This window comes from Panthera pardus, unplaced genomic scaffold (assembly GCF_024362965.1).
Source record: "Panthera pardus isolate Hobbes unplaced genomic scaffold, ASM2436296v1 HiC_scaffold_3, whole genome shotgun sequence".
In the NCBI taxonomy this organism is placed as follows: domain Eukaryota; kingdom Metazoa; phylum Chordata; class Mammalia; order Carnivora; family Felidae; genus Panthera; species Panthera pardus.
Genome location: NW_026526876.1, coordinates 16043302 through 16059343, shown reverse-complemented (window position 1 = coordinate 16059343; position 16042 = coordinate 16043302). Strand labels below are relative to the sequence as shown.

Genomic DNA, 16042 nt, shown 5'->3' with positions numbered 1-16042 from the left:
CACGGCTTTGCTTACGGTTTCAGGGCTTGAGACCCGTGTCCCCCGCCCCCCCCTCCCCCGCCACCCCCCCCCCAGTCTATCTTTGGATAGATGTCCCTACGGCCCAGGATAGGGCCCTTCCTTAGAAAGACTCCACCTCAATGTGATTCTCAGAGTAAACACTTGTGCAGTCCGCCTTGCTGGGGTCTCCAGAAGCCTAACCTGGGGTACTATTCAGACCCAGCGGATCCAATTTGGTCAGTCAGCTGCAAAACAGGATTCCTCTGGCTCCTGTGCACTTTTCCCTGGAGCCACACGTCCACGCAGTGACGGAGGCACCGAAGGATTCCAGCCAGTTCAGGCCTCAAGGGCCCGGGGGAGTGGGTCCTGGGAGCTCCCAGGTCTGGATGGGGGAGTCAACTTCATCCTACCTGCCCTCTGAGACACAGGTGCTCCTGACCATCGCTCGGTCTGGAAGTCCCCCTTCCCCGCCTCCCCCAGCCACCTCTGCTCCCAAACTCTAGGCATCTCATCTACCTGCTTAACCTCTGGCCGGACACCCCCACGGCCCTCTGTCTCCACACCTGCTCAGACCCTTTAGCGCCAAGACGGAAGTCTGGCCGAGCAGCCTCAAGACCTATCTACCCATTTAAAGTTATGTACAAGTACAGCTGTCAATGCCTATACTAAAGATCTAGAACATTCTTTTTTTTTTTTTTTTTTTTTAGTTTATTTATTTTGAGAGGGAGAGAGAGAATGAGCAGGGGAGGGGCAGAGAGAGAGGATCCCAAGCTGTCAATCCTGCACTGACTGTGCAGAGCCTGACATGGGGCTTGAACTCACAAGCCATGAGATGATGACCCGAGCTGAAATCAAGAGCCAGACGCCTAACTGACTGAGCCACCCAGGAGCCCCGAGAACATTCTTTTCTCAAACCGAAAGTGTCCTGAGTAGCCCACACTGGAGACAACTGCTCTGTGCAAACTGTGGCACGTACCGGAATCACCTGGACAGTCTTATAAATACCAATGCCCATGAGGGGCCTGGGTGGCTCGGTCAGTTAAGCATCTGGCTCCTGATTTTGGCTCAGGTCATGATCTCACGGTTGGAGACATCAAGAGCTACGTGGGGCTCTGTGCCGACAGTGTGGAGCCTGCTTGGGATTCGCTCTCTCCCTCCCTCTCTGCCCCTCTCCCAGGTACACACTCCAAATAAAAAATACCAGTGCCCATGCCCCGAGCCACAAGGCTCCAATTCGGGACCAGTTCAGACATCTGCCTTCTAGCCAACTCCCGGGGCCACCCCTGCTGTCATCCACAGGTGCACATCCTCAAAGGCTTGCCTTGGGCCCCTGGGAAGGGACACAGATGGCACGTGATACGCCACAGAGGGGTCATCTGGCCCCTCGCCCCCCTGCTCTGCACCTGGAACTCTCTCTCCCCGTTCCCTGGGTGGTTGGTCCCTTTGCTCAGCACACCCCCACGCTGCCGCCATGGATGAGGCACCTAACCACGCCTGGGTGCATGGTCCCCCAGCTCTGTCTTCAGATTTGGGGCTCACGCTCTCCCACCTTGGCTCCTCAGCTCTGCTTTTCTCTTTCCAGAAAAACCATCCTAGTCATGGGGCCACCTGCCCTTGGTCCCTTGTGCACGTGCTTGCGGAAGGGTGAGGGAGCGTCTGTTGCAGGGGAGAAGCACTGGCCCCGCCCACCACGCTGATCTTTCTTCTCTGGTCTCCTCCAGGCCCTTCTCTCTCCTGCTGCGTTTCCCAGGGTCCTCTGGGTATATCTCTTAGCCACTTGGGAATCTGAGGGGTTCACCCATACCTGCAGGCCTCGGGCATCGGATCAGTGGCTCTGCATCTGGCCTAGGGTGGCTGCACGCCCTCCCTCCCTGCCGACCCCATAAGCCTGGGAAGGGGTCCACATCCTTGTTCTCAATGCGCTCAAATGCTACCACTGGATCTGGACCGTGCACCCGGCACGGGGGTCTGCCCGGCAACCCAGCAGAGACAGCACAGAAGAGAGGCAGGGGCCCAGCCCACCTGCCGCTCACAGACCACAGGCCCCAACCGCAAATTCCCGAGGACCGAGCGGGTCCCGGCTGCAGGCTGACACCAAGTCCTCAGCCCACAGGCAGGGGCCACGGGGTGGGGAGAGCTCCCTCCACCCACCGGCCACGCCCGGCATGACCTGCACGCATGTGTCCTGGACACATCCCCGCCCTCTGTCTCCCAACCCCGGGAAATGCCAGCAGCCCAGGTTCCAGGGACTCCCTGGGGAGAATGCATCCTTCCAGGGACACTGTCCAAACCCGGGCCCAGGGGCTGCAGTCCCCTCCGTGGCCCCCCTCCCTTCAAAACCCGCTACTTCCAGATCCTAAAAATGCATTCCCCTCTCACACAGGTACTTGATTTATCATTTACCCAAAGCACCTGGAGTGTGGCCATCAGGGTTGGGGACTGCGGGGCTCTGCCCACCCTGACACACCCAGCACTCCCACACCGCCTGGCACTGGTGTCCGGAGGTCCCCTCCTAAGGCGGGGGACAATGCCTCCCGTGGGGCGGAGCCGGCCACGCCATAATGGCTTGTTGAAACACAGCCCGCTGTGAAAGGGTATACACAACCCCAAGCGAGCAAGCACTCCATAGGAGTCGCCAAGGGCGGTTTTAAAGAGCCACCCCCACCCGGCCCCTGTGCACTTAGGGCCTGATTCAACTCACGGGAGTCTTATCTGCCCTGGTCTTCCCGGACACGTGCGTCCAGCGAAGACACGGCCATTTCCGAATGCTCGCTGTGTGTTTTCTGCAGGTGGCCACGGTCTGGCCCGCTCGGCCAGGCAACCGGCAAGCGACCTTGGCGGTGGGCCTTTCTCTGCTCTGCCAGAGATCGCCAGGGGGTTTGCCGAGAGCAGGGTCTGGAGACGGGAGCACCCTGAGAAAGACGCCATCGTGGGCCACTCTTCTGGAGCCACGTGGCCTTGGGTGCTGCCACCCAAGCCAGAAGTGAGATTTTCTTTGCCAGATCCAGGGAGCTCCTGGACTGACCCAGGACTCCCAAACTGGCCAAGTGTCTCAGCTGGCTCAGTATCTGGAGGCTCCCTCCGTGGTGGTACTGCTTGAAGAAAAGGCCCAAAGCTGGTCTGTGGCCAGGTGCCGGGGGCTGGGGGCTGGGCAGGCTCGCGGTAGACGGCCACGGACTCCATTAGGTGGTAGGAGACGGGCCAGCAGCACATGGGAGCAGGGCTGAGACAGGAAACGTTTCCCGTTTGTCCTCATTTGCCTGGAAAGGATGGGGAACAAGGCCTTCCAGGAGGGACCCAGGTCTTACCTACTGCTCCCTTCATCGTAAATTTCACAACCTCATCATGAGCTCCTTTTCCTGAGCACAGTTCCGGTCCTACAAGCTCCCAGAAATCCTTACACAGGCAGGCAGACAGAGATCAGACTATTTCTTAAGCCAACTGCCTCTCGTAGACACCAAGCCAGTTAACGAGCCTGCGTCCAGCCGACAATTAAAGGAGCCAGCACAGCACATTCAAGGTCAGCGTTTAGTAACCCCAGCGTGCGTGAGGCCATCACCCTTCACGGGCCCCTGGGTCGCGGCCACAGCCGGCCGTGGTGGCACGGAATCACCTGTGGAGCTTTTGAAACCACAAGAGCTGAGGTCCAGGCCAGGCCCTCTGTATTTACAAAGGGACCCAGCCTTGAGTGGCCTCTACAAGAGCCCCAGGCAACTCGGTTCTGGGCCAGAGTGGGGAATACAAGCAGGACTTAAAAGAGAAGCAGACACAGAAGGGCCACGGCCTTCACCGTGAGGTTTAGTCCACGGCCACCCTGGGGTGTCGCGGCTCTGTATCCCAAGATCGAACACAGAGGGGCCGACCGGGGCAGCCGGTGTGTGACGAGCTTCCCCCTAAAATTCAGGTCCACCCAGAACCTGCGTACGAGACCTTATTTGGAAATAGGGTCTCTGCAGATGTGATCACGTTAAGATGATGTCATGCTGGACTCAAGTGGGCCCTAAACTCAGTGATCGGGGTCTTTCTACGGAGAGAGAGATTTGGACAGACGCGCGCACAGACGGACCCACGTAAAGACAGAGCGCAGGCTGGAGGGACGCGTCCACAAGCTAAGGAGCACCAGCAGCCAGAGCAAGCTGCGAGAGAGACCTAGAGCGAATTCCCCCTCGGGGCCCCCGGAAGGAGCCAATCCTACCCACACCTTGATCTGGGGCTTTGGGCCCCTACACTGTGAGAGAAGCAATTCCTGTTGTTTTAAGCGCCCCCCCCCCCCTTTCACCCCCCAGTTTCTGGTGATTCGCTACAGCAGCCACGGGAATCTAACGAACTGGGCGTCGCAATGCAAGTCTGGTGTCGATACCCCGACCGGCCTCCGAGCTGAGACGGGGTTAAAAGCCTAGGATCTCCGATGCTTCTGATTTGGAGAATTGGGACACAAATGCCAGGAGATCCAGGCGGAAGAGAGAGGAACCACAAAGCGAGAAGCCCCTCGACCCCGACCCTTTGCTGCCTCAGCTTACTGGGCCAGGACGAGGCCAGGAATTCTCCCTCCGGGGCCAAAGAGTGTGAGGTGGTCTCCAGGGCCAGCCCCTTCCTGCTTGGTGCCTGCGAACCAAGCCCAAGCACCTTGCAAGACTCGGTTCCTTCTGGGCCTTGGGACCATCCTGCCCCACGGCCTGATGGTCAGAAGTATGGCCTCGCTCTTAGCAAAGGGGCCTGGCCAGGCCGGGACTCCCAGCAGACACCCCAGAAGGAAGCCGATGTGCATCGCCCTCAAATCCTGCTGAGCACCAAAGCCAAATCGGGGAGCCGACCTTACCTCCCCCCAACTCGGGTTTTACGGAAAACTAGTCCGTAAGCATGGACCACGTCCCACGCCCAGGTGGCCAGAGCCATGTGAGGCCCACAGATAAGAACCCACGAACACTTCCTGGGCTGGCAACAGCTCAGAGGGCCAACTGGGGTGTGGCCAGCAGCCATGGGGGTGTGGGGGGGGATGAGAAGGGCATGGCTGACAACAGAAGAAACCCACAGACCCTGGCTCTGTCTGCACAGGTGAGGGCGGCCAGCCCCACCACATGTGGCCTGGCAACCGGATGCTTGGCTGGCTGAGACTCAGGAGCAGAACATAAACCTGTTGAAAAGCCTGGGGGTGGTGGGGGGGGGGGCGGGATAGGGGGCTGCAGTGGCCCACCTGCTGGGCATCTGTCCTTCCGGCTCAACTGAACTTGGCCCAGGAGAACCTGGCTGACCCTCACCAGGGCAGTTGGAGGCCTGCATGGAAACCTCTGGGGCCCAGCTGGTTCCTCCCATTTCTGCTGGCTTCTCCCCACTTGTCCCAGCCCCTTCGTGGATCACACCTAGTATCTGGCTTCTCCTCCCTCCCCTGCCTGCTCCCACCACTGGGGGGGGGGGGGGTAAGGAGTCCTGGGGTTAACAGATATTTTCTTGAGGATTCTAAACAGTCACACAACCCCACTTGCCCCACACGGCCTCGTTCTTGTGCATGTCCTGAAAAAGCACTCACCGGGTGCAAACCACTCAAGGACCCTCCTCCCTGTCCCCCCCCCCCCCACGGCCCTGGGTTGGGTGCCCCCTGGGCAGGGTGCAGATTAAGGAGCTGCCTTTGGGGCTCTAGCCGCCTCTCAGGGCTGCCCCTCTGAGCGCAGGGAAGCCGGCCAGAGGAGGGAAGCTTCCACTCTGCCCCAGTTTAATCCTGCGAACCCCCACACGGGGCTGGAGGGAGGGGCCCAGGCAGAGAAGCCCTTTGGCACTCAGCTCCAGGCCACAGAAGGCCAGCTCCATGTTAAGTTTCTCCCGGGGTCCCCAGGCCTCCAGCCCCCCGGGCGCCGGAACTCTCCCCGTCCCACGCTGTGTCCCCCCACTCTCCCCGCCCCCCGCGCTGGCATCCCAGGGCCCTCCGCCTGCCAAAACCCGATCCGTTCCCTGGCTCCCTTCTCTGGGGCTGGAGCTGCAGCGGAATTTCGGTGGAATTTTGAGGTTGAGAAGCATCTCGGCGGAGAAGCAAAGAAAGGGAGACGGAAGGGGGTGGGAAAAAAAAAAAGTGCGATTTTGGCGTCCACTTGCAGGATTCGAGAAGGCCCGAGGGCCAGGGTCCGGGGCGTGGGCCCCTCGGCCGGCTCCGGGCGGGCGGGGCGCCCGCGGACCCTCGGGGAGGCGGGCACCGGGCCGGGGCGGGGTCGCCGTCCTTACCTACGTCTGCATTGCAAAACGCCTGTTGCGGGTGCACCGGGGAGCAGCTGCAGGCGTCGGCCCGGCGCAGCAGCGTCCCCAGCAGCAGCAGCAGGCCCAGCGCGAGCCGCAGGCTGCGGGCCGCGGAGCCCATGGCGGGCGGGGGCGCGGGGCGCGGGGCGCGGGGCTCGGCCGCCTCCGCCGGCTCTGCGGGCGCTGGCCTCTGGGCGCGCCGGGGCCGCGCGGGGCTCGCTGCGCTCCGCGGACGCGCCCTCCGCACCTGGCCCGCGCTCGCCCGCGCAAACTTTCCCGGGTCTTTGTCGCGGGCCGGAGAGGGGGGCGCGCGGGGCGTGGGGCGCGGCTCACGCGGCGGCGAGGAGACGGGTGGGGGCGGCGAGGCGGGCGGGCGGGCGAGCGAGCGCGCGACCCGGCGCCGGCGGCTTCCACTGCCTTCTATGGATGCGTGCGCTGCGGGCGCGGGCCGAGCCGGCCTTTTATAGCGCTCCGAGGCGAGCCGGCTCCGCCCCCCGGTGGCGGGCGGCCAATGCGGCTCCGGCAGCTCCGGGCCGCCCCCTCCCCGCGCGCCTCCCGCGCCTCCCCGCCCTCCCCCAAACTCGGCTTTGTTGTGCCCGGACCGGCGGGCACGTCTGGCCCCCACCCCCGCCCGCAGCTGCGCACCTGGCCCCCGGCCGCGCCCCGCAGCCCCCCTTCCCCCGGCGCCCCCCGAGATCGCCCGAGGTTGGGGTGGCAGCCGCGGGGCGGGCAGCGCCCACCGGGCCCTGACTCAGCACTTGGGACTCGCAGCCCACCCTTCAACGGCACCAGGCGCCCGCCGACTGCCCCTGCCCCTCCGGCTTGGAGGCGTACGCTGCCTGATTCCCTTCCACCCCTGGGGTCCCTCGGCTAGGGATTGAGCCAAAGGGATGTGTGCGCTTCAGAGCAGGGGTCATTCCCCGCCGCCCCCTGCCCATGCCCCCCTTGGTAGGTGGCCTCAGGAAGCTTAGTGAAGATTCCTGTCTCAAATGCAGGTCTTAGAATTTTCAGGGCGGTTGACCAGTTCAGATGGAGGGGGAGGGGGAGTGGTTACTATGAACAAAACAGGATTTTATATAAACTGGCCATATTTTTGACCAGCCAACAAGAGCCAGTGGGGGGTGGGCCTTGGAGTTCAGGACGCGGTAGGATTGGATGGAAAGCGTTTGCTGGGCTCAGCTCACAGTTTCCTCCCTTAGCCCACAAATGTGGGGCTGAAGGACTTTTCCCAAAACAGTTCTGTGTTCCAGGAAAGGCCGGGATCTTGGAGGCGCAGATGGGATGCCAACTGTGGCCACCAGGGTCCCTGTGTACCTGTCTGTCACTGAGGCTGTCCCCGAGCCCCTCTGCGGTTGGTGGTGGTGTTATACACAGGACCTCCCTCCTGCCCGCAGGGCGTGTGTTATCTAGGAGGGCTGTAAGTGCAGGAAAAGGGCACAGTTCAGGCGTAATTGCTCACGCAACTGTGTGATGCTGACTTTCAATAGGAAACTGGAAAATACTGGAAGGCTGGGAGAAAATGGTTTCTGTTTGTGTGCGCTTTGCAGCACACAACCGGGAGCAAAGATAAATAGGCAGAGTGGTTATTTTTAGCACCCTGACAAGCCCAAAGTCACTTTTCCAGCTTTTGTTCGCATAAAATAGAATTGTGTCGTTTTGAGATGGTGTCCGATCTCTAGTCGGGAATTCAGAAAACTATAACATTTCCCCCCCACCCCATCCTTTCATTGTGACGGGCACAACCAAAATGCTGCTGAAATTCGCAGAATCCAAAATCGATTTGTCAGTTTATGAAACGGACAACCTAGGGGCGCCCTGTCTTTTAGGCAAGACGTACACCTGAGCAGTCAGGTGTAGGTGAGGGTGATGAGGCTCCCAGAGGTAGGTTCGATGGCCGTGCAAGAGGGGAGCAGGGCCACACCAGCTGCCCCGGGGTGGAAATAAGAGACCTGGTCTTCCTTCCTCCCTTCCATCAACAGTGCTCACTGGGGCATCTACAGAGGGACACTGTCCTAGGAGCAGGGCATTCAGAAACCCACAGAACAGGCAAAAGTCCCATGGGCAGTGGGTGGAAAGACCCCTGAGCCAGTGAAGGAGGGGGAAGGGAGGGAAAAGGGGCCAGCTAGGACCCATTTGCTGTCAGAGGGGCTGGGAGGGGTGGGGACGCACCTTTTATTTTGAGTGAGTTTGGAGCTTCTGGAGGGTTTTTAGCAGATGGGCAGCGCAGGTACCTCTCTGAAAGGCTGGAGTGGGGGCAGAGGGCACCAGCAGATCTCAGACTCAGCAGCCCAGCCGCCTCGCGGTCCCACCACGCCCTCCGCACCCGCAGGATGGTGATTGAACCCCCTTCCTAACGGATTGCTCTGAATGGCTGACCTGGTCTCTAAAATCTGGTGCATGTGCTGGCTGTTACTGAGAGCCACCCCACATCGAATGACTCTCATGCGGGCCCAGCAGCCGCCCCCCTCCCAACCTCCATCTCCACGTCACCGGCTCCAGCCATCTGACTGCCGCCTGATTGCCTCTCTGTTCCTCTTTGCAGCCTTGACCAGCCTTCCAGGTGCTGTCTTCCAACTCAGGAAACTGAGGCCTCAGAGGAGGAAGGTACTGAGGATAGGAGTAGATTAGAACCCGGCTGCTGATGTCAACAGAGTGATCTTTCACATGTTCCATCGCCAAGAGCGCTCGGTCTGCTACGTGCTGTAGAACATCAACAGCCAGGCGAGGCTGCCCTCTGACCACGCCCCCAAGAAGGAGGACAGGGTCTGGATGGCCCACATCCATGCAGAGTGGGGAGGGAGGAGGCCCCGGGCCGCCGGTAGCTCCCTCTGTCACCTTTGCTCCTACCCAGCCTCCTCTACGTTGATATTGGGGGAGTGGGCCAGTAGGGGAGCCACGCAGGAGACCTTGGCCCACTCCCCCCGGGATCCATTCTGATTACGCCTTCTGGACTTGGGCTCGTATCTGCCCCCAGAGCCTGACTCTGGGCTGAGTCTTAGGACAGACAGGGGGAAGCTGACCTGCCGGGCCAGCCGGGGAGGGGGGACTTCCGGGACCCTCAGACCACACTCGTGGGCCCACCGCCGTCTACCGGAAACTCACAGCTTGCCCCTGCCTCCCTCACCAAGAGACTTTTCCAATGCACGGTCCTCCAGAGCCGCTGCCCGTCCTACCCGTGTCGGGGCACACCCAGCAAACGTGTCCCGGGCTTGGCCTGACAGAGTAAACACTGACGGGAGCCAGGAGGAAATGCCAATGGCTCCTCCCTCCTGCTCCTGTCAGGTAAACAGAGTCAGAGTGACCTCACGGGCCCCGGGCAGCAGGCCCAGGAGAGCCAGGCTCTGTCCACCCAGCACTGGGAGAGCCCTGGGAGTGCGTCTTCTCCGTAGACTCACTCTCTCAGTTTGGAGGAGATCTCCTGCCTCCTGAGCATGGAGTGTTCTCTCCCGAGAGGCAGCTGGAGCGGAGCTGAAGCCCCCACCTCCTTCCGGCAGGTTCCAGAGAGCCAGACGCTCCGTGTAACTTACAGGCATTACAGTTGGGCCCACATGCCCAGGAGGCTAGATACAGAACAGCGGCGATGTCTCCGGCAGCTCCCGGGTGGGGGGTAGGTGTGTGTCCGTACACCCCCCAGAGAGGGATCAGGGTCATGATGGGCCCCTGTCCACTCTGGGCGTCTGACTCATGACCATAGAAGGCAGGTGGTACTCCCCTCCCTCCCCCCCCCACCCCGCCACCCGCTGCATCCGCCCACATATCTGTCGTCCGTGTTCCTTGGTGGGGCTGTTTACCGCAGGACATCCACGGTGACAAGAAGCTGAGTCCGACTGTGGCCAGAATATGGGCTGTGGCTCTCTGCACAGTCAGCGTCTTAACGACCAGGAGCGGACGCTATAAGGTCCATGTTCCTATTTGCTCATTAATTAAATTATTAACCCTCTGCGGCCAGGGCTGACTTCTCTGCCTCGGTGACGCCGATCTCTGGGCCAGATTGATCTCCGGTGGGGGAGGGGCGCGCCCTGTGCGCTGTGAGGTGTTGAGCAACATCCCTCTTCTCCACCCCCTGAATGCCAAGGGTCCCCCCCCCCCACCACCACCACCAAGTTGTGACAACCAAACATGTCTGCAGACATTGCCTAATGTCCCTGGGTGGGACCAAAACCGCCTGGTTGATAACCACTCGCTTAGGGAAACCAATAAAATCTTCAGACTCAAGAAAAGCAAAATGCAGAGGAGATAAGCAAGGCTCCGTTTTTGTAGAGACACAGTCGTGCTCTCGGGAGGTAGCTGTGCGGGACGGCGTATCCGTGTGTCCACATCGGCTCTCGGGGGACACAGGGAGGGCAAGGCGTATTTCAAGGGTTTGTTTTCTCCAAGCGTCCCTGAGAAAACAGTATGCACAGTGTTTCATTTACGTGAAATTACACATATGCGTGGACAGAGTATGTAAGAGGGTGTTGGCCAGAAAGTTCGTGGAGTTTCTCTAGGTGATGGGACCTGGTGACCCGGGATGAGCATCGTATCCTGCCCCTGGGGCGAGGAAGGCAATTTTCAGGTGCAGATTCGACGGGTATCTCCTGGGGCCGAAATCTGGATACTTTCTAGGCTCTCTGCCTGGCTCTCTCAAGGCTTGTCCTGGCTTCAGCTCCCCAAGCCAGGTACTTCGGTGATCCCACGCGGTCACCTACACTCCCTCAGCCCCTGCCTCCCCACGGGGTTTCCTTTGCTGTTTTATGTCATCCTGCAGGGCGGACGCAAGGGCTTGGCCTCTCTCTCCTTCACTGTCTGCCTCCAGTCACCTCCCTCACTCCTCCCGGGCAGGCGCCCCGTGGGGAAAGGCAGTCGGAGCCCAGGCACCCACCTCGCACGCCTGCCTGGATGCCGGCCTTGCCCGCCCGCCCGCCCGCTCCGCAGGGCACAGGTTCCACAGGCCTGGATGCCGTCCCAACACCGCCTGCCTGTGCTGCTCTGATCCAGTCTAGAGTAACTCCAGAAAGAGAGAGGGAGGGTGCGAGGGAGGCTGTTGCTTTGTGAGCAGGCAGCCCGTGAAGTCACTGGCCACCCCTGAGCCGTCTGGGAGCAGCGATCACATCCCGTCCCCCCCGGGGAGGCGGGCTGATGCCACACTGCCGTGTCCCCTGGGCCGAAGCCTTCGCGGACCTCGTCCCACCCGGATTCTGAGCCGGCACCGCTTCTCCGCACGGTGGCCTTGACGCAGAAGGGTCTCCCGGCCCGCGAGGCACGGCGGGGGCAGGCCCCCAGCGTGGGCTCCCCGCCGACCCACACTTCGACTCTGTCGCCGCAAAACACAGAGCAGGGGGAACCCGACCAGAGCCGGCTCTCACGCTCTCATGCCGCCTGCTCTGTGCTCTCTCGTGCCCAAGCCCTTGCCTTTGGCCCTGGGCATGTGTCATGTGCCTCCTTCACACGGGCGGGTCGGGGAGCAGGGCCAGCGAGCAGAGCGGAGACGGGAACCCGGCACTGCTGCGTCCGCCCCTGGCCTTGGCCTGCTCCGGGAGGCAGCCTCAGCTGGCGGGGCCCGGGGACCAGGTGCTGGCAGGGAGCAGGGCAGCCGGAGTGGCGGGCCCAGCTCAGCAGGGGTGTGTTGAGACTGACTTCTGCTGGTTTCAGGTTCCCCTCCCTGGAAGCACGGGGGGGGGGGGGGCTCAGGTTTCCCCCCACCACCCTCTGCTTCTTTGGTGCTGGCAGTGATTGGCCGTGGCCATGATGTCATCGCCTAATCCAAACAGAAGGGGGGTTGGTGCTGGCTGGCGTCCCCATGCTGAGTGCAGCAGTAAATTTCATTTCAAGGCTATGATTAGGACGGTGCCCAAGAATTTCCTTTCTCTCTCCTTCCCTCTCCCCATCCTATTTTTCTTCCTGTTCTCCTGCCTCTCCTTCCCTCCCCTCCTCTCCCCTGGCCCTCTCTTCTCCGGGATGCTGAAGGTTCGCCCGGTGGCCAGCACCGGTCCAGGCTCTTGTCGCCTTCCGTGAGGCTCCGTGACCAGCCCTGGCATGTACGGGCTCGGTCCCAGCCCCGAGACGGCACCCAGGGAGTACGGGGTGAGAATCCCTAAGGGCGCTCGTTCAACCTTGAGCTGAAACGCCAGAACAACAGAGAGAGCAGGGGTGGGGTGGCCCTGGTCATCAACGAAAAGATCGGAAGACAGCAGAGCCGTGAGAGGCAAGGAGAAACGCAGCTCCTTAGAAAGTGAGTCGTTGGGTCCTTATGGCCATCTCCAGATGGTTTCTGGAGTTTGGGTCTGGCCCACTGGCACCTTCAGCCCCTCCTTGGCTGGGGAGACCTGCCGGGCTCCACGCCCTTTGGTGCCTGCGTCTGACGCCAAAGGGACCGTCCAGCCCCCAGAGGCAGGTGGGACCATGGGAGCGGTTCCACGCCATATCCCCCTGCTTCTCTCCTCTTCCCGGGGACCCCAAGCTCTGTCCTAGGGTTCCTGGCCCCAGAGGCAAGCCTGAGAGCCAGCCACCTGAGTGTCCCCTGCCTTCTCCTGCTGCCACTTAGCACACCCCCGACAAGTGTGGCCTAGATGCCCACGGGGGAGGCGCTGGGGCCTGGGGGTGATGATGTTCTTGCACCGAGCGCGCTGTGGGTCCTCGTCATTGCTCCCCTATCACATCGGACTGCGGTCTGACTCCTCGGGGACGTGGGGGGGGGGGGCGCCCGCGTTCCCCGACCCCCGACCTCCAGCAGACCCGAGCACTCCTTCCCCACCGGGCCTTGGTGTGGCCCAAGATCCCTCCTCGCTGTGCCCCAGGCCGCGGGCCCAGCCAGCCGAAGGCGGCGCCCAGTGGAGTCGCGTGGAGAATGGGTCGCCCTAAGAGGGAGCGGAGATGGACATGACCCGGTCATAGCTCACTGTCCGGCCTCCTTAGGCCCCTTGCGTGTCCCCTAGCAGGTTACTCGTCTTTGTGTCTGTCTTCCCGTCGACTCCCTGCTCCTTAAGGTTATGGCTCGTTTGTTCATTCATCGATTCGGTGAGGATGTGTTGGGCACCTGCCATCTGCCAGGCCTGTGCAGGTGCCGGGCGCCCAGAGGGAACAGACGTGGCCCGGTTCTTCCTCCAGCAGCAACCAGCCGTTAGCAGAAACGCGGACAGAAACAAGTACAAGCAGGTGCGGGTGCTTGATGGCACAGCGAGGGCATCGGCGGAGGGCGGGGGCAGGTGGTCTGGGACGCTCGCTGGGATAGACGAGACCTACAGGGTGGTCGGAGTTGTCCCATCAGGGGCAGGGGCGGTGCAGAGGACTCACTTCCAGACGAAAGCCTGCTTGCGTGAAGTCACATGGGCGGGAGGGCATGGGGGGGGGGGGCAGCTCCGCGCAGACCTGGGGTGGGAGCTGGGCCGGGGCTGTGGTCATGGCGGATCTGAAGGTACGAGGTGGGGGACAGACAGGCAGCAGCCGTCGGTGGTCACTCACTGCGGAGAATGATTGGAAACACATGTCCCGCCGAGAGAGCGCACATTTATTACTCAGAGCCGAGGGTTCTTGGACCACAAGGGAGTCAACAGGGAGAGGCGTGGGGTGGGGGCACGGCTGGCGGCGGGCCGTGGGGAGGGGCTCGGGGCTCCCTTCCTGGCGGGACGCGGGGCTCGCTGTCTGCACCTTGACATCCTTTGCAAGACCGCTTCTCCACCCTGGCCGTGTCCCTTCCTGCTACTTAAAAAAAAAAACATTGTATTGTGAAACCTCGCAAGCATACTCACATGGAGGGAGAGCCACCCATCCCCAGCTTCCAGAACCATCAGCTCATCAGCACCGGCCCCAGTGGGATCTTCTGAAGCAAATCCCAGATGTTGTAGTTCCTGGGTAAATACGGGAAGAGCTTTTTTTTTTTTTTTTTTTGGAAGGGTTATCTACTCTTCCTCTGTGTAGAGAAACACGTTAGCTTTATTTCATGAGGGTTTATGTTAGAGCCAGACTTTTTTTTCTTCTCTTAGGGCAAAACCAGCTCCCCAGAGTCAGAAAAATCAGGGTTTCCCTCCCATCACCGGCTGAGAGAAGCTTGTGCACGATCGCTTACCCTCTCCCATCTCTGCTTCCTTGTTTGGAAAAACGAGACCCTCGTAGCAGTGCTGTCTAGAGGAGAGTGTAGGAAGGGGTCCAGGGCGTGGCAAGTCCTGGACGCCATTGGTGTCACGGGGCCAACAAAGAGCAGGCTGCATAAACTGGCAGGTGCTGGACCCAGGATTCAAACCCAAATCTGCCACACTCCAAAATATGCTACCTTTTTCTTTTCCACCAGCCATATGCCCAATCAGGGTCCACTGAACTAGGCTGCCCGGTGACTTCTGCTTGTGACCCGGAAGGCCTCTCTGCCCTGAACCCCCTCCCTTGGACACCAGGGTGGGAGGAGACCCAGGAAAGCACTTTCTTCAAGAGCTCAAGGCCCTTGGGAATGAGCAGAAAAAGGGGCTTTCCAGCCAGAGGGAGGGACAAGAGGAGGACGCCCTCCTCCTGGAGGCGGGTGAGGAAGGCTCTTCCCACCTGGGGAAGCCCAGGTGCCCTAGTGTAACCGTCTGTATCTTTGGGCTTTAGGGAATAAACATCCAGGTGGGATGTTTAGCCAAAGTGGGCTTTATTGGAAGGAAGCAGAGAACGTGGTGAGACTGACAGGTGCAGCTGTGCATCCGGGACCTGAGAGCCCCCAGGGCTCCTTCCCCCTTCCTCCTCTTGCTCCCCTGGGTGACTCAGCTCGGCCCCTCGCCTCTCCCTGGCTCTACTGGTCCGGCTGCTCCCCTACAACCTGCTGGCCCTTTGGTTCAAAGCCTATCATCCAGTTCATTCTCTGCTAGGGTCCCGTTCTTATCAGCGTGGATCTGACCGGCCAGCCAGGGTCAGGCAGCTGGACAGGGCCTAGATCTGAAGGACAGGCCTGCTCAGAAGGGGAGTGGGAGCAGCCCCTCCAAGAGGGAGGGAAGGCAGGGCCCCCACAAGGAGACACTCGGGCGGGGAGGGGGACATGAGGCCCTCGACTCCCTGCCTGGGAGGCCCTCATACCCTTGAACCCTGTGGCAGAGGGAGAAGGCATTCAGGGGGTGGGCCTCTGGAAGGCCAGACGCCAACCCCCTGGCATGGTGGCCTGGGAGAGGTTTGGTCTGCCAGAAGGGCGCCGTGGGGCCTTGGGACGTCTCAGAACCTGATGGGGGAGAGAACCTTACTCAAGCTGGATGAGGTCCAAACCCTGGCCTTGCCCGTGGCCACAGCCCCTGGGGCAGCTGTGGAGGCCAGCAGCTGGCCCAGGCTCGGACGTCGCCTGAAAGGCATGTCCGGGGCTGCTACTCCCTAATCGGCTGCCAAAGAAAATATTTTCTGCAGGTTCCTTGTGAGCTGAGAATGAAAACACAGCACCCAGCAGGGCGGGTTGGGGGTGGGGGTGAAAGGCCTGGCTTTCTCTGAGGGTCCGGAAGACACTGGGGGATGGCGTCACTCAGGCACAGCTGGACGGCCAGGCCTGGAGGCCCAGGGGGTGGGGCAGGTGAGCAGAGACGGCGAGGGTGGGGAGCGCCCAGGACCGGGGCAGAAAATGGGATTGTTGGAAAAGTTGTGTGCTCTAAAAAGGCCAAGACGACATGACTCAGGCTGAACCTAAAAATTCCAGGGAGGAGGGCACTCAAAAGGACTTCTTGGTGGTTGGGGGGGGGGGGGGGGGTCCTGCAGGACCTGTGGCTTCAACAAAACAGAACAAACATAACAACTTCTAACAGGCCGAGGCTTCAAAGTTCAGATGAACAGAAAGAAAAAATACAACAAGTCGTAGGATCGGAAAGAAACACTGTTCATATTTTGGCATCTG

At 60.9% G+C, this 16042-nt stretch overlaps 1 protein-coding gene and 1 long non-coding RNA gene across 3 annotated transcripts in view; one reads left to right on the top strand and one right to left on the bottom strand.

Annotated features, from left to right (window-relative positions):
* TIMP2 (TIMP metallopeptidase inhibitor 2) overlaps window positions 1-6630 on the bottom strand; it is a 48433-nt gene extending 41803 nt beyond the window's left edge. The window contains exon 1 of the mRNA XM_019466040.2: window positions 6214-6630. Within this exon, the coding sequence (XP_019321585.1) occupies window positions 6214-6346 (133 nt within the window). The 5' untranslated portion in view covers window positions 6347-6630. The remainder of the gene's footprint in view (window positions 1-6213) is intronic.
* A 5264-nt stretch (window positions 6631-11894) lies between these two features.
* LOC109276839 (uncharacterized) lies at window positions 11895-15605 on the top strand. Of its 2 annotated transcripts, XR_002084863.2 has the most exons (4): window positions 11901-12436; window positions 13191-13359; window positions 13944-14055; window positions 14492-15605. It is a non-coding gene; the product is annotated as an uncharacterized LOC109276839 (long non-coding RNA). The 2 variants fall into 2 exon arrangements; XR_002084862.2 differs by having other exon boundaries at window positions 11895-13359.
* Window positions 15606-16042: the final 437 nt, after the last annotated feature.